The sequence below is a fragment of the Calypte anna genome, chromosome 11 (assembly GCF_003957555.1).
Source record: "Calypte anna isolate BGI_N300 chromosome 11, bCalAnn1_v1.p, whole genome shotgun sequence".
Classification (NCBI taxonomy): Eukaryota; Metazoa; Chordata; class Aves; order Apodiformes; family Trochilidae; genus Calypte; species Calypte anna.
The window spans coordinates 1,852,909-1,866,863 of record NC_044257.1 but is presented as its reverse complement, the minus strand read 5'-3'; the positions used below and the strand labels follow the sequence as shown (position 1 = coordinate 1,866,863).

Here is a 13,955-nt window from a genome sequence, read left to right as displayed (position 1 = left end):
CGGAGGCGCCGGGAGAAGGACCCGCCCGGCCGAGGGGTATCGGGGGGAGGGAGGACACCCCCAGGCTGGCGGGTCCGGGGCTGGTGGGCTCCTCCGGCCCTGCGTGGCTCCCCGGTTTGGGGTGGCGCCGGTTGTTTTGCTCTGCGGAGGAGCCGGTGGCCTGAGCCGTGTCCCCTCTCCTGCGGGACAGCCGGGCGGAGGACAGCAGGCAAAGGGCGAGCTGCCCGTGGCCATATAGGGCCTCTCCCAGTGTGTCCCGGAGGAGGGGCTGCACCCATCTCCCCCCCCACCGCACCCCTGCACCCAAGCAGGAGCTGAGAAGGGGGTCCCTAGGGGCGGTGGGTGCATGGCGTAAGCTGGGTGCTGCCTCCTCCTCCTCCTCCTGGGTGAGGGAGGGAGGAATGCTCGGGGGAATTAATGAGACAGATCCTGCTTTGTCGCTGGCCCCATCCTCCTGTCTCCCAGCCCTCCTCGGCCTGCCAAGAAGTCCTGGGGAAGGCCTCGCACCATTAACCCATTCCCTGCCCCATCTCCGGCCATCCCAGGGCTGAGGTTTTACCCAGGCTGTGTTCCCTGAGGAGAGTGCTGAGGCTGTCGGGAGGTCCCGGCCTTCCTATAAATCCCACTTTGGACCAGGACCTCCTGGATGGTGGCCGAGGGCAGCCTTGCTGCATCCCTCAGTCGGGCCTGGGGCGTGGGGCCGTGACGCCGTGAAAAATCCGGCAGTGCTGGCAGCGGGTGCTGCTCTGGGCTGGTGGAGGTCCCCGATGTGGTGAGGGGACATGGGGGGAGCTGGCAATGGTGGCAGCCGAGTCCCGGAGGAGGATGCTACAGGATGGGGTCAAGCACAGGAATGCCGGCAGGGATGGGGGATACCGGGATGCAGGGATGGGGGATACCGGGATGGGCATGGTGAGGTGGGTGGTGGGCTGCTGCTGAGGGGTAACTGGACAAGCAGTGGGACAAGGATGTGACAAGTCTGACCTCAGGCTCCTCCTGGGCAGTGCTTCCTCTTTGCCCAGTGATCTGCAGACTGGTTACTGCGGGGTGCCTGAGGTGGGCATCATCTGGTCCCCGTTGCTACCCCCGGGGGAGTGAGGGTGGTGGGGACATCCCCCAGGTTTGTAGCCTGCGTTGGTGTCTGAGGCTTGGCAGGCGACTCAGACCTCCTGCCATGGCTCTGACATAAAGGACAGGACCTGGGAGACCCATTGTGGGCAGGGAGCTGGCGTTTGGGGTCCCCAGGGGATGGTGAAGGCAGACCGAGGCCTGGCTTTGCGTGGGCTGAGGCCACTGCCAGGCTGGGCCGAGCTCCCCGCCTCGTGCTTTGGGGTTATTTATAGGGCTGCCATTTATATCCCTTCTATTTCTGCTGCTGTGTGGGGATGAGGCGAGGAAGCGAGGGGGAGGGCTGGAGTCTGCCTGGATGTGGGGTCTGCCTGGATGTCCCACTGCCTGGATGTGGGGTCTCCAGCCCCTCTGGTGGCCTTGGGGACAGCCTGGCTGTGGGGACAGCCTGACTTGCCACAAGGGCTGGGCCTTCTCCAGCTCTCAGGTGACCAACCCCGCAGAAAACAAAAAAAATTTGAAGCTGGCTTTGTTGGTTTCTGCAAAAACTAAAGATGGGGTCAGCTGTTGTGCTGTAGTGGGAGTGACCTTCTATCTGTGGCTCTGGGACTGGGCTTTCCCACACCAGGACTGGCTCTGGTCTGGCCACAAGTCACTCAGTCACTCACCGTGGTTCTTCTTCAAGCCATGATGGTGGGTCTTCCTGCCAGAATTGTCACCTCCTGCCCCCACATAGGTGTCCCCCCTGGCTCTTTGGACCCCCATCAGCCTGGTGTCTACGTGGTGGCCCTCATCTCCTTAGCTTCATTTGGCCAGAGGTGCCTTCTGCTCTCTGTGCACCATCTGAAGCTGTCCCATGTCTCTTTTTGCCCCATTTCCAGCTGTGGTGACATTCCCAGACACACCAGGTTGTCCATGTCCAGGAACAGCCTGAAACAGCTTCTTCATCACTGTGGCCTTTGGTGCCACAGAAGCTGTGTGCTTCTGGGACTGGTGGCTTCTCCAGGGGCTGGGTGGGCAGAGCATGGGAGCTGTTGGTCTGGACTCAGTGCTGGCTGGGTGTGGGGTGTCAGGGATGCCAGTCCTGTATCCCATGGGGGGCAGGGAAGTGGGAACACCCTTCCTCATGGGCTGGCTGGGTTTTTCTTCCGCCCATACATGGGCTGGCTACAGGTGTACATGCGTGTGGGTGCGTGGCTGCCCATGAAGGGGCTTTGCATGTCCAGATGTTGTGGTTGGGGTGGGGATGCTGGGAGCAGCTCCATGGGCATGATAAGGACACCCTTTAGAAAGGATGCAGCTGGAGTGGTGGTGACCATCCAAGGAAGTCCTCTGTGGCTGTGGGGCTGTCCCCTTCCCTGTGCCTTCTCCCTGTCCCCAGCAAGCTCAGGGACAGAGATCTTTTTAAACATTACTACCCAGGCCCTGGCAACGTCCACGCAGCTCGTGCCCTTCCTCTGCCTGCCCTTGGCAAGGTGAGCCCTCCCCAGCACCACTCAGGGTGCAGCACAGTGCTTTGAGGGGACATCTTATGCCACCCACCCTTGTCCCCCTCTATGTCCTCTGCCCCGCCGCAGCACCCGCCAGCAGCACAAGCTGCCCCTCACCCCTCTGGCAGGGACCCCTGGACGTCCCTTCTCTCTGTGTGGCACCGCAGAGGGTTTCTCCCTCAGCTCCCGTCAGCTTTAGCCTGCTTTGCTGATTAACTTTTAATGAGAACAAACGAGCTGGCATGGGCCCTGGCTGCAGGCGCCGCGTCTGCCGTCTGCCGGGCACCGGCCCTTTGTGGCTGCCAGCACGGCTCAGGCTCTGCCGGAGGCTGCGGAGTCCCCGGGCAGTGCTGGGAGCCAAGCTTTGCCACGGGGAAAAGGCTGAGCAGCAAGCAGCCCCCTGCCCAGGAGTCGGGACTCTTGGTAGGTTCACCTGAGTCCCTGGAAGCTGGGGTGGAGGTGGGTGCCACATTGGGAAGGGGCTGGGCTGTGGGCTGCCCACCATGCCCGTGGTACTGCCACGGAGGTTGTGGTTGGGCAACAAGGTGCCTCCATTTGCCAGGGCTGGGATGGTTTTTCCTCCAGTGCTGCTCAGGGCCAGCCCAGCTCTTCCTCCAGCTGGTTTCCCAATGGAGCTGCCTTCGGGCACTCACCTGGGCACCAGAAGGAGAGGATGTCCCGGGATGCAGCACTCCTTGGTGGCACTGCTCCATCTTTCTGAACCTGGCTTTGCCATGGGTACCCATGATGTGGGAGCAATGCCACCCTACAAAGGAGCCTCAGAGCTGCCGTGTGGCCCCATCGTGTGCAGGGACCTGCAAGGAGGGGACCAAGAAAGGGGGGACCAGCTCTGGGCTGGGGAAGCAGCACTACTACCAGCTCACCCTCCAGGAAGAGGGTTACACGTGTCTGGGAGTACCCTCTCTTTCCAAGCACCCCCCCACAAGGCTTTTCCTCCTGAACCCAGCCTGACCTGGCTCTAAAAGCAGCAGCAAACAGGAAAGGAGCCTGGGAGGGAGGTGGCTTTTCCTGCCCTGATGAGGTGGGGACTGAGCTGGCTGCTCCTCTGTTGAAGCTGAACGGGGAGTGCCAGGCCTGGGGACCCCAGAACCAGGACCTGTGCAGGGACCTAGAGCACTGGAGGGGTGTGATGGCTGTGTCACAGGGTCCCCTGATTGTTCAAGGCATCCCTGTGTCCCCTAAACAGGGAGTTTTGGGGCCAGGAAGTGCCACTGGCTGCTTGGGTTGGCATGGAGAGCAGGTGGGAACAGCCACGGGGATGTGTGCCATGGGAAGCCCACGGAAGAGCTGCAGCATTTTATACGTTTATTATTATTATTATTATTATTATTATTATTATTATTTTGACTATATAAATGTGAAAATGAGTGGCAGGACTGCCAGGACTGCTCCCTGCAGTGGGGTGAGCACTGGCTGCCCACTCTGCCTCCACTTTGTGCCTGCCCACAGCGGAGCTGGCAGGGATGGGGGAGAGGAGGGGCTGTGCTTGAGGTCTTTCCCCTCCCCACCCGGAGAAGGGGATCTGGTCTGCGAGGGGGAGTTAGCACCGCAGGGACCTTCGGTGTGGTCTCCCGTGCCTCAGTTTCCCCAGAGGAGCCTCGGGGAAGCAAGGGGACTGAGCAGTGCCCTCACCACTCCCAGGGCAGCCAGTGCTGGCGAGGCCCCTCCCTTCCAGCAGTGCCGGGTGTCCGTCCCTCTGTCCTCCCGTCCCTCTGTCCTTCTGTCCCTCTGTCCCCTTCAGTCATGGCGCTGGGCTGTGATGTCAGCCCGGGGCAAGGGAAGCGTGGGAGGAGACTCCTGCCCCGGGGGGAGCCCTCCCGCCCCCTGTACAGGGACAGACAGACGGACACAGAGGGACGGACGGACGGACGGACGGCATGAGACAGCACCGGCTGCCCCCGCTGCAGACCCCGGCCCGAGGGGGAGGTGCTGGTGCAGCCCGACATGAATGGCAAAACAAAAGGTACCGAGTGCTGGCAGCGCTGTGAGCCCCCCCAGACCCCCCCAGAAAACACCATCAATTCGGGGGGTCCTGGTTGCTTGAAGCTCCGGGGGTGACACGGATGGGTTTGGGGGGGACTTTTTTGGGGGGGCGAGTGGCTTTCCTGGGAGGAGACCTCTCCCTGCCCAGGGCACTGGGGACCTGCCACCTGCAAGGGACACCCTGAGCCTTGGTGAGGGTTTCAGATCATACCAGGGCAGCTCAGCACCTCTGAGAGGGGTCACAGCCCACTCAGGAGCAGGAGCTGCTGCCCCTGGCCGGGCTGCTGTCTCATCTAGGAGGACATGGAGGTGATCTACAACCTCAAGGCCTCCAAAGCTATAGGGATCCTGGCTGGGTGCCCAGCCTGTGCCTTTGGTGGTGGGCTCCCACCTTCACTGGGATCATGGTGGTCCTGGGCTGGTTCTCAGGAGACATCTGAGAAAACAGGTTGGGAGGCTGGGCATGAGCTTAGTCAGGCCACGGGGAACCCCAGTGGTAACCACCTCCACTGTACCAGTTTGGGGCTTGCACCCATCTCTGGCTATAAACTGGGAGCCCGTGTGGTGGGCAGTGGGGTGGGAGGCTGCGAGCCCCCCTGGGGGAGTCAGCCATGAGTGTCTGCCTGCGCCCTGCCCTGCCCTTCCTCAGGGATACTCCGCAGGGTAAATAAGCACTTCCTTCAATTCTTCCCATTCCCAGCTCCTTCCTTTTCCTGCTACCCTCCCACTTGGCCCAAGGAACCAGCCAGGCTCTTGTGGCCACAAGGGTGGATACAGCCAGTGGGCCCCCCACCCCTAGCACCCATCCTGCCTGCAGCACCTGGATCACTGTCCCCTGCTCTGGTGGGGGATGAGACCTCATGGCCGGGAGTTTCTCTCCCGGGTGAGTCACAGGGAGCCAGGATGCTGCTCACTAACTCATCCAAAGCAAAAAAAAAACAAAACCTCTCATCACCCAATGAGGGGGGCAGTGAAGGGGGTGCTGCCCTCCCAGAGGAGAAGCAGAGTGTGGAGGAGGTCAGGGAGGAGGCGTCCCCGTCTGTCGTCGGTCCCCTGATGCTCTGCCATCCATGGATCCACGGCAGGGAGGGACGGGAGGAGACTGGGGGGGGTGGTGGGACGGAAGAGCTGCTCCAGTCCATGCTGGAAACCGGCCAAGGGGCCAGGAGAGGCCGGGAGGGCCAAGGTGCAAGGCCTGGGGGCCACAGCTGTGAAAACAAAGCTGCAGCAGCAGGGCCAGAGGGAGCCGGGGCAGCGGGACACATTTGCAGGCTCCCAGTGTCCTCCCTGCAGGCACCCAGGGGATGCTCACCCAAGGGTGCTGGGCTGGGGGGGTTTTGCTGCTGGTAGGGGTTGGAGGGATTGGTGGGCAGTAGGGACAGGCCCATGGCCACCTTGTTTGGGGACATGGCTACCCCACCGTGCCTGGGGAGGTGACTGCAGTGCCACCAGAGTGGGGACCAGAGCCCATCCCTGTCAGCCTCTCCTAGGGCGGTGGCTGCTGGAGGATCCTGGGTGCTGATCCCTGGGGTGTTGCTGCCCTGGGTGTTGCTGGGTGCCATGGCCGGGGGTGCTGGTTAGAGCACCCCAGGGTCTCAGGGCCGGGGACTGGTGAGGAGCCGTCTCCGAGCATTTTCGACCAGGGCAGCGTCTATAAAGCCGCTGGAGCAACCCGAGGCTGCTGTCTGAGTGTCGGAAACAGAAACCAGCTGGGACCAACCCAGCCGGTCGGACTGCCCCTCCGCTCACACCAGCATTCCTGGGATCCCAATCACCTCCCCAGCACCCGGCAGGGAGAGAGGAGCAGCTGGGCTGGAGAGCCCCGTGGTGGGGGTGCCAGCACCCTTCCACCCACCCAGCTGCTGGACCCTGGCTCCTCTGCTCTCCGGGCTGGGGGGCAGCACTGCCCAAGGACTGGCAGATAGACGGATTCCCAGGATTTCCTTTCCTACCCCGGGAAAGCTGTGAGCCATCTGCGGCACAGGCACGGCAAGGTGAAACACTGGGTTGGGAGCAGCTTCATTACACCCCAGCCCTAATTAAGGGCAGGGCAGGGCAGGGGGCGGTGGGGCTGGCAGGGGCTGGACCCCCGGGACAGGACTCCTTCTCCAGAGAGGGAGGGATGTGCTTGGATCTCAGGCCGTGGCAGGGATGGACACCTGTGTGCTGGTACTCTGCCTGGTGCCAGCCTCCCAGTGACTGGGATGGGTGGGATGGGGTGGCCACTGGCCCCTTCCCAACGTGGCCCTGGCTCTGCTCCCCGCCGGGGTTTGTTGTGCTGCTGCCGTACCAGGTACCTCTTATCTGGGTAATGTCAGGAATGCACCATGCCGGGGTTTTTTTTTAATTCTGCAGGGAGGAGCGTGCCAGGAGCAGGACCCCACACCCTGCCTGCCCTGCCTGCAGCTGGCAGCACTGCACCTGGGCTGGGCCTGAGCATCCTCAGGGCTTCTGGGTCATTGCTCAGGGGCAGGGGGTCCCCCTCCTCCAAGGGGGTTTGGGGTGCCAGGCCCAAGGATACGGGATGCTGTGGTAGACAGGCTGGTCCTGGCAGAATCTGGCAGTGCCCGGGGCAGGCTCTGGGCTGGCTGGCAGCAGAGCTGTGCCCTGTGTGATGCCAGCTCCACTCTGCACCCACCCTGCCGTGACCTGGCCGTGGCAGAGGGGCCAGGGGAGAGCCAAGTGCCCCTCAGCCCCACCAGCATCCTTCTGCCCTGTGCAATCTCTTGCCTGGGTGACCCTCCTTAGATTCCGTGGTCCTCCCAGAGGGAATGGTGGGTTGGAGAAGGATGGGCTGGCCGGACCCTGGGATCACCTCACAGGGGTTGTGACCTGTGCCACACACAGAGAGCTCCATCCAAGGGGTGGCAGGTGGGTTCCTCATGGATGAACCTCTGAAACACCCAGCTGGGCAGCAAGCACCAGTGCCGTGCTCAGTGGGGAGCAGCTTAAAAAAGCCCTGCAGAGGGTAATCTGCCCAGGCTGCGGGTCAGCCAGCCTGCCAGGGATTACAGTTCCTCCTAATGAGCTTAATTGGGACAGTGTTGTCCTGGAAACTTGAGGGAGATAACCCCGAGGCAGTGGGAACCAGAGAGGCAGTGGGAACCAGAGAGCAGCTCCGTGGTCCTGGGCTGGGACCTCAGGTGGGGCCAGATGGCCCTGCTGCATCCCAGCTCCGTGTGGATGGAGGTTGTCAGTGCTGGCTGAATGTGATTCCCGACAGCTCTGGAGCTCACGGCGGGAGCTGGGAATGCCCAAGCCCATCCCGGTGTGCGGGGCAGCGGGGAGCGCGGTGCCGGGGGGCTGCCAGCTGCTGGCCCAGCAGGTGCGTGGGGCATGGGGTGGGTTTCAACTGGGTCCTGGGGTTCTGCCAGGCTGGGAGAAGGAGCTGTGGGAGCCCCAGCAGTATTTGTGTCCCCATACTGTCCCAGGGGCTCCCTTCGGGAGCAGGGAGGTGTCTCTGGGGGGTGAGCTCAGCCATCTGCCAGCCAGGAGAGCTGTGGGTCCCCGGGTCTGTGACTGGGGGGCACCCTGCTGCCTCATCTCTGGTGGCTCCTGGCTCCTGCTGCTTGGCTTGGCTCTATGGGCTGGCAGGGATAGAGGGGCTGAGATGGCATTGGTGGTGGCCAGAAGAAGTGGGACATCACAGCCCTGTGAGCTGGGCTCCTCTGTATGTCCAGCTGGCACTGCTGGGGGTGGCTGGCCAGGAGGAGCCCTTTGCCCTCAAGCCCTGGCCGAGGCTGCAGTGATGCTCCCGGACATCGGACAGCATGGGACCTGTGTCCCTGGTGCCACTGGGAGCCTCTCTGTGTTGGGTCCGTGCCCTGAGACTCCAAAATCTGCTCTGTCCTGGCTCTCATCCACTGCACCAGCCCCTGCAGGGACGGGCAGCGGTTTCAGGGCTCCTGGCACTGTGTCTGGTGTTGTCCGGAGCAGAAGGCAGGGCTGGGCACGTGCTGCCCTCACGGATTTTCCTGGCCCGGGGAGGGACTGGCTCGACCTTTCCTCCCCCGATGTAGAGCTCCTGGCACAGCTAGGGACTTTCCAAAGTGCTTTGTTGTCCCTGGGTTTCCCTCCTGGTGTCTGGAGTGAGCAGAAACAAGCACTGGGGCCAGTCCCGCACCCTTCCTGCCCCTGCAGCAGGGTGGCACAGGGGACAGTGGGACATGGGACAAGATGGGCTTCAGGAGGAGGTGACTGAGCTTGGGCGTTGCCAAGGGTTTGCCGTGGTTGTATCTGGCAAGGCCCACAAGAGGCACTGGGCATCAGCCCCTTCCTCTGGCTCTCAGGGGGCTGAGCTGGGTCACAGCCATCCTTCTGTCCTTACTTCATCCGGGGCAGGGCACTGGCACCATCACTGGGGACAGCATGGGACCTGTGTCCCTGGTGTCAGTGGGCGTGTCTCTGTGCTGGGAGGTGGGTGCCGAAGCCCGTCCCAGTATCATCCCTGCTGCTGGTGACCCTTCTCTCTCGTGTCCCCCAGGGAGACCCTCCAGGTCACACTCAACAATGTCCCTGTCTGTGCGCCCGCAGCGCCGCGTCCTTGTCACCAAGATCAATAGGAGCCAGTCCTTTGCCGGAGTGAACTCGACGGCCGACCGGCCCTTCAGGTAGGAGATGGCTCCTCATGCTGCCTGCCAGGAGGGACAAGGGATGGGGACAGTGGTGGTGGCACCTGCTGCCCATCCTGAGGCACTTTGCCAGCCTGCTGCCCTGGGGTGTCTCAGGGACCTTGGGGGTTCCCAGGGATTGTTGCACAGGGGCTGAAGGGAGCAGTGAGGTTGGGTGGGAGGCAGAGCCCATCACCCCACTGCTCCAGTGAGCCATGTCCCAGGGACACCCCCAGAGCACGGGGAGGGCAGGGCTGCCTCACTCTTGCTCTTCAGACAGCTCTAAAAGCTTCTCTGTGCCGATCTCCTCGTGGTTAGTGGGTGGTTGGGTTTGAAGCATTGTGTCTGGGTAGCCTTGACCTCCTGTGGTGGTTGGGGTCTGAGTGGGTCAGGATATTCTCTGGGTTCTTTCAGACCTGAAAGGTTTCACTGGCTGCCTCTCAGCTGTGCTGCCATTCCCTGCTCATCCTCTCTGGCTGCTGCTGCTGCTGTTATGGTCCCATCGTCCCTCTCCTCCTCCTCCTCTCTGCTGTGTCTCCCTTTGGTGACAACCACACCACCCGTGTCCCGTCCCCACCACTCCCCTCTGCCCATCCCTACCTCCTGGCTCCCCTCTCTCAGGTGTCCCTCAGGACATGGGCATGCCACTGGCTTGGGCTGTGGGACAGCAGCATTTTAATGCTTTTAATCATCAAATTTCAGACTAGTTTGGGGTGGGAGGGACCTTAAAGACCACCTAGTTCCAAACCCCTGGAACTAGGGGGTTCCAAGCCCCATCCAACCTGGCCTCGAACACTTCCAGGGATGGGGCAGCCACAGCTTCTCTGGGCAGCCTGTTCCAGTGCCTCACCACTCTCACAGGAAAGAGTTTCTTCTGAATATCTCATCTAAATCTCCCCTCTTTCAATATAAAGCCATCAATCCTCATCCTGTCTCTTCATACACTTGTCAAGAGTCCCTCCCCAATTTTCCTGTAGCCTCTTCAGGTAATGGAGGGTGTTCTAAGGTCTCCCTGGAACCTTTTTTTTCTCTAGACTGAGCAACACCATGCCTGGCAGTGGACCTCCATCCCTGCTTGGCTCTTGTCCCCAGGTCTTTGTCCAACTTCTGGGACAAGTGACACTTTCCAGGCCACCAGTACATCACTGGGTCTTGGGGGACCAGAGGGGCTTGCTTGGGGACACAGAAAAGAGAGGAATTTTGGATGCTCACAGCCAAGTGGTTGGTTGGAAGATGTTTGTGGGAGATGCCTCCAGGGACCCTGGAGGATGGGAAAGAGGAGGAATGGTGGAAATCAAGTGCTTACCCATCACTTTGGCTTGAGAGGAGACCAAGACATTAATTTCTCCCCACCAACAATTCAGAGAAGTCTTTTGGCTACTCCTGTGATGAGCAGCACAGGATGGGAGGTCGGACCCAGTGCTGGGAACTTTGAACTGGTGGCGTGACAGCAAGTTGGGAGGAGAAGGGAAGGGAAGGGACAAGCCAGTCTGAGCAGGGTGTTGCTCACTGGGCTGGGGAGCCTCTCAGTTGCACAAGGCAGGAAGGGTGGTGTCTGGGGCTGCATCCCCTCAGGTCCCTGGGGGAGGTCTCCAGTGCTGTGGAGGGGCAGGGGGAGGCAGCTGGCAGCTCCTTATGGAGGGTTTGGTGGCATCCAGAGGGGTGAAGCATCAGTGGGGATGTCCCTGCCCCGTGTCACTGCACTGTCTGATGGGCTGACAGGGCTGCTTGTCCCCAGGATGCTCCTGTGCTGCCACCTGATGGGATCCTTGCTTATCCTTGCGAGTGCTGCCACCCTCTGGGATCTCTGTGAGCACGGTGGTGACAAGCCAGCCAGCCGATGGTGGCATGTGTCACATTGCCACAGGGAACATCTCCATGCCCCTGGCAACCCGGGGTGCTGGTGAGGGAGCTGAGTGTGGCCCCTTCAGAGGGTGGCCTGGGTGGAGGTGCCCCCACCAATACTCCAGGAGCTCAGCTTGTGACAGCCCCTTTTGCCAGTGCTCCCCAGCCAGTGCCTGGGACCCCCACACCTCCATAGAGGCTGTCCTGTGGCCTCTGGGGCCCCACTGAGATGGAGTTCATTGCCTGCTTTTCTCCACCACTGGCTCCTTGGGTTTCTCTTTGTCCTTCCCATGGCTTTGGGGCAGCCGAATTCCTTGGGAGCTGCAGGCACCACGTGCAGGCAGCTGCCCAGCCCTGGCCCTCGCAGCCCTACTGGGCAGCCCTGCCAGGGAGTCCTGGGAGAGGCAGCAGGTCCAGATGGAGACCTGGCCTCCACCCAGGAGCTCCTTGTCTCCAGGCAGAGCTCCTGGCAGGCTGGGGCACCCGGGGAGACCCCGGTGCTGTGCACTGACCTTGGCTGCCCTGGCTTTGCCTGCCTCTCTCCCCAGGAACCTCTCACCCTTCACCCCCACCGTCTCCCGAAAGACTGGCTCCAGGGTCAGTAGGATGTTCTCAATGTCCCACAAATCTCCACCACCCAAGGTGCCTCAGCCCAACCGCCTCGACGAGGTGTACGAAGCTCTCAAGAAGGGCCTGACGTAAGTGCCAGGGCTCCCCGTGGCTGGGTGGTTGGAGGTCAGGAGACCTCGAGGGGCACTTGCCCCTCTCTACTGCCACTCTCTACTGTCACCAGTCAGGGATGTGCCAGGTCTTCTGAGTGATGTGTCTGGGGGTCCTGGAGCTGAGTGGGGTCCCCAATCCCACCGCGTTCCACATAGAGGCACACGCGGAGTCCCTTGGCTGGGTGCTGGGTGGGTGAGTGGGGATGTGCTGGGTTGGAGAGGGCTGTGAGTGGCAGAAGACTTGGGCACAGTGTCCCTGACACCCTGTGGTGTGGTTGCCTCCAGAGCCTACCTGGAGGTGCACCAGCTGGAACTGGAGAAACTCAGCACCCAGATCCGCGAGTCCAAGAGGAATTCACGTCTGGTGAGCATCTCTGGGAAGAGCCTTGTGGGGAGAGGTGCTCTGGACAGAGGGTGGGGTTATGGGCAGGGCTTGTGGTCCATCTGTGCCCTAGGACAGAGCCTGCTTCTGTGGGGACATCAGGGGCCAGCCCGGGCTCCTGCCATTCCTACTGCCATGCACTCTCCAGCCCTGGCTGGGTGCTGCATGTCCCCGCTGACGTGCTACGGGTGGTGGGTGTGCAAGGTGTCCTAGGGTGGGCAGAGCTGGCTTTGTGCTGCCTCTTATTCCTCTCCTCTCTCCTCCAGGGCTTTCTCTACGATCTCGACAAGGTAAGCACCCCAGCTCCCCTTTGCTTCCCCCATCCTGGCACCGGGGTTGTGCTGCTGCTGCTGCTGCTGGCCCCTTCTCCACTTGCACTGTCCCGCTGCCTCCCCCCTGTATCCTTGTGGAATCTCTGCAGGCAGCTGGGCCTGGCCAGGAACAAGCAGGGGCTTTTAGCCTGCTTCTTGCAAATAGAAGTTGTAGCTGGGGAGTGAAGAGCCTGGGTTAGCTCCCAGGCTGAGAGAGGAGCAGCCTGGAGCCTGGCTTGTCTCCTGAGAGACCCTCCAGGCAGCGGGGCACATCCTGACCTCCAGCTCCCCTCCAGAGGGCTCAGGCTGCTCCCTCACTGCCTCCTCTCTGCTTTTCCAGCAAGTGAAGTCAATCGAGCGTTTCCTGCGTCGCCTGGAGTTTCATGCCAGCAAGGTGAGAGCTGGGCACTGGGCTCACCTTGGGTGCAGCACTGGGACAGCCCTGCTGTCCCCCACCCTGCCCCTCACCGCAGCTCGGGCCTCTCCTTGCAGATAGATGAGCTCTATGAGGCTTACTGCATCCAGCGGAGGCTCCGTGATGGAGCCCACAACATGGTCAAGGCTTACAGCACGGGCTCCCCGGGCAGCCGGGAGGCACGGGAGAGCCTGGCTGAGGCCAGCAAGGGCTACAAGGAGTACACGGAGGTGAGGCAGGTGGCTGGGAGAGGGGGCTGGCAGGGCGTGGGGATCTCAGGGACGGCTGCTGATGTGTCCCTCTGTCCCCAGAACATGTGCCTGTTGGAGAACGAGCTGGAGAGCCAGCTGGGCGAGTTCCACGTCCGGATGAAAGGTAACTTGTCCTGCTCCAGCCCTGGCCCACTGCCTGCCTGCTGCCTCCTGACTTCTTCCCCCTGCTTTTTCTTGCAGGACTGGCAGGCTTTGCCCGGCTCTGTGCTGGTGACCAGTACGAGGTTGGTGAGACTCTATGGGTTGGGATCTGCTCTTCTGCCCGGTGGTTCTTGGGGTGCTTGGGGGGCGCGAGTGGGAGCTGGTAGGAGGGCACGTTGCAGGGCAGCGGTGGTGGGTGGCATGGGGGTCCCTGGGGACAGGCAGAGAGCACCCACTGCCCCAGCACCATATATCCCCCATATATATCATACCATATCTCCCCCGTACCCATGTCTTTGCATCCCCAGATCTTCATGAAGTACGGCCGGCAGCGGTGGAAGCTGCGGGGACGCATCGAGGTGAACAGCAAGCAGGTGTGGGACAGTGAGGAAATGGTTTTCCTGCCCCTCGTCACCGAGTTCCTCTCCATCAAGGTACAGTGGAGAGAGGAGAGAGGAGAGAGGAGAGGAGAGGAGAGGAGAGGAGAGGAGAGGAGAGGAGAGGAGAGGAGAGGAGAGGAGAGGAGAGGAGAGGAGAGGAGAGGAGAGGAGAGGAGAGGAGAGGAGAGGACAGGAGAGGAGAGGAGAGGACAGGAGAGGAGAGGGGAGAGGGGACGGGAGAGGGGACGGGAGAGGGTTGGGGCCAGCTTCTGCCATGCAGGACCTCACCTAAACCTCCCCCTTACTGTGGTGAGA

The 13,955-nt window shown here is 61.7% G+C and overlaps 1 protein-coding gene across 8 annotated transcripts in view; it reads left to right on the top strand.

The window, feature by feature from the left end:
* Positions 1 to 13,955, top strand: part of RIPOR1 (RHO family interacting cell polarization regulator 1) — a 30,258-nt gene that overhangs the window by 8,838 nt on the left and 7,465 nt on the right. For 6 of the 8 annotated variants that reach the window (XM_030457933.1, XM_030457927.1, XM_030457928.1 and 3 more), the window contains exons 2-10: positions 9,046 to 9,172; positions 11,566 to 11,715; positions 12,025 to 12,103; positions 12,388 to 12,411; positions 12,773 to 12,826; positions 12,925 to 13,077; positions 13,159 to 13,222; positions 13,300 to 13,343; positions 13,569 to 13,694. In XM_030457933.1, coding sequence (XP_030313793.1) covers positions 9,072 to 9,172; positions 11,566 to 11,715; positions 12,025 to 12,103; positions 12,388 to 12,411; positions 12,773 to 12,826; positions 12,925 to 13,077; positions 13,159 to 13,222; positions 13,300 to 13,343; positions 13,569 to 13,694 — 795 coding nt within the window. In that variant the 5' untranslated portion in view covers positions 9,046 to 9,071. Of the gene's footprint in view, positions 1 to 4,335; positions 4,543 to 9,045; positions 9,173 to 11,565; positions 11,716 to 12,024; positions 12,104 to 12,387; positions 12,412 to 12,772; positions 12,827 to 12,924; positions 13,078 to 13,158; positions 13,223 to 13,299; positions 13,344 to 13,568; positions 13,695 to 13,955 lie in introns of those variants that run through there. The other 2 variants (XM_030457934.1, XM_030457929.1) reach the window with 2 other exon arrangements.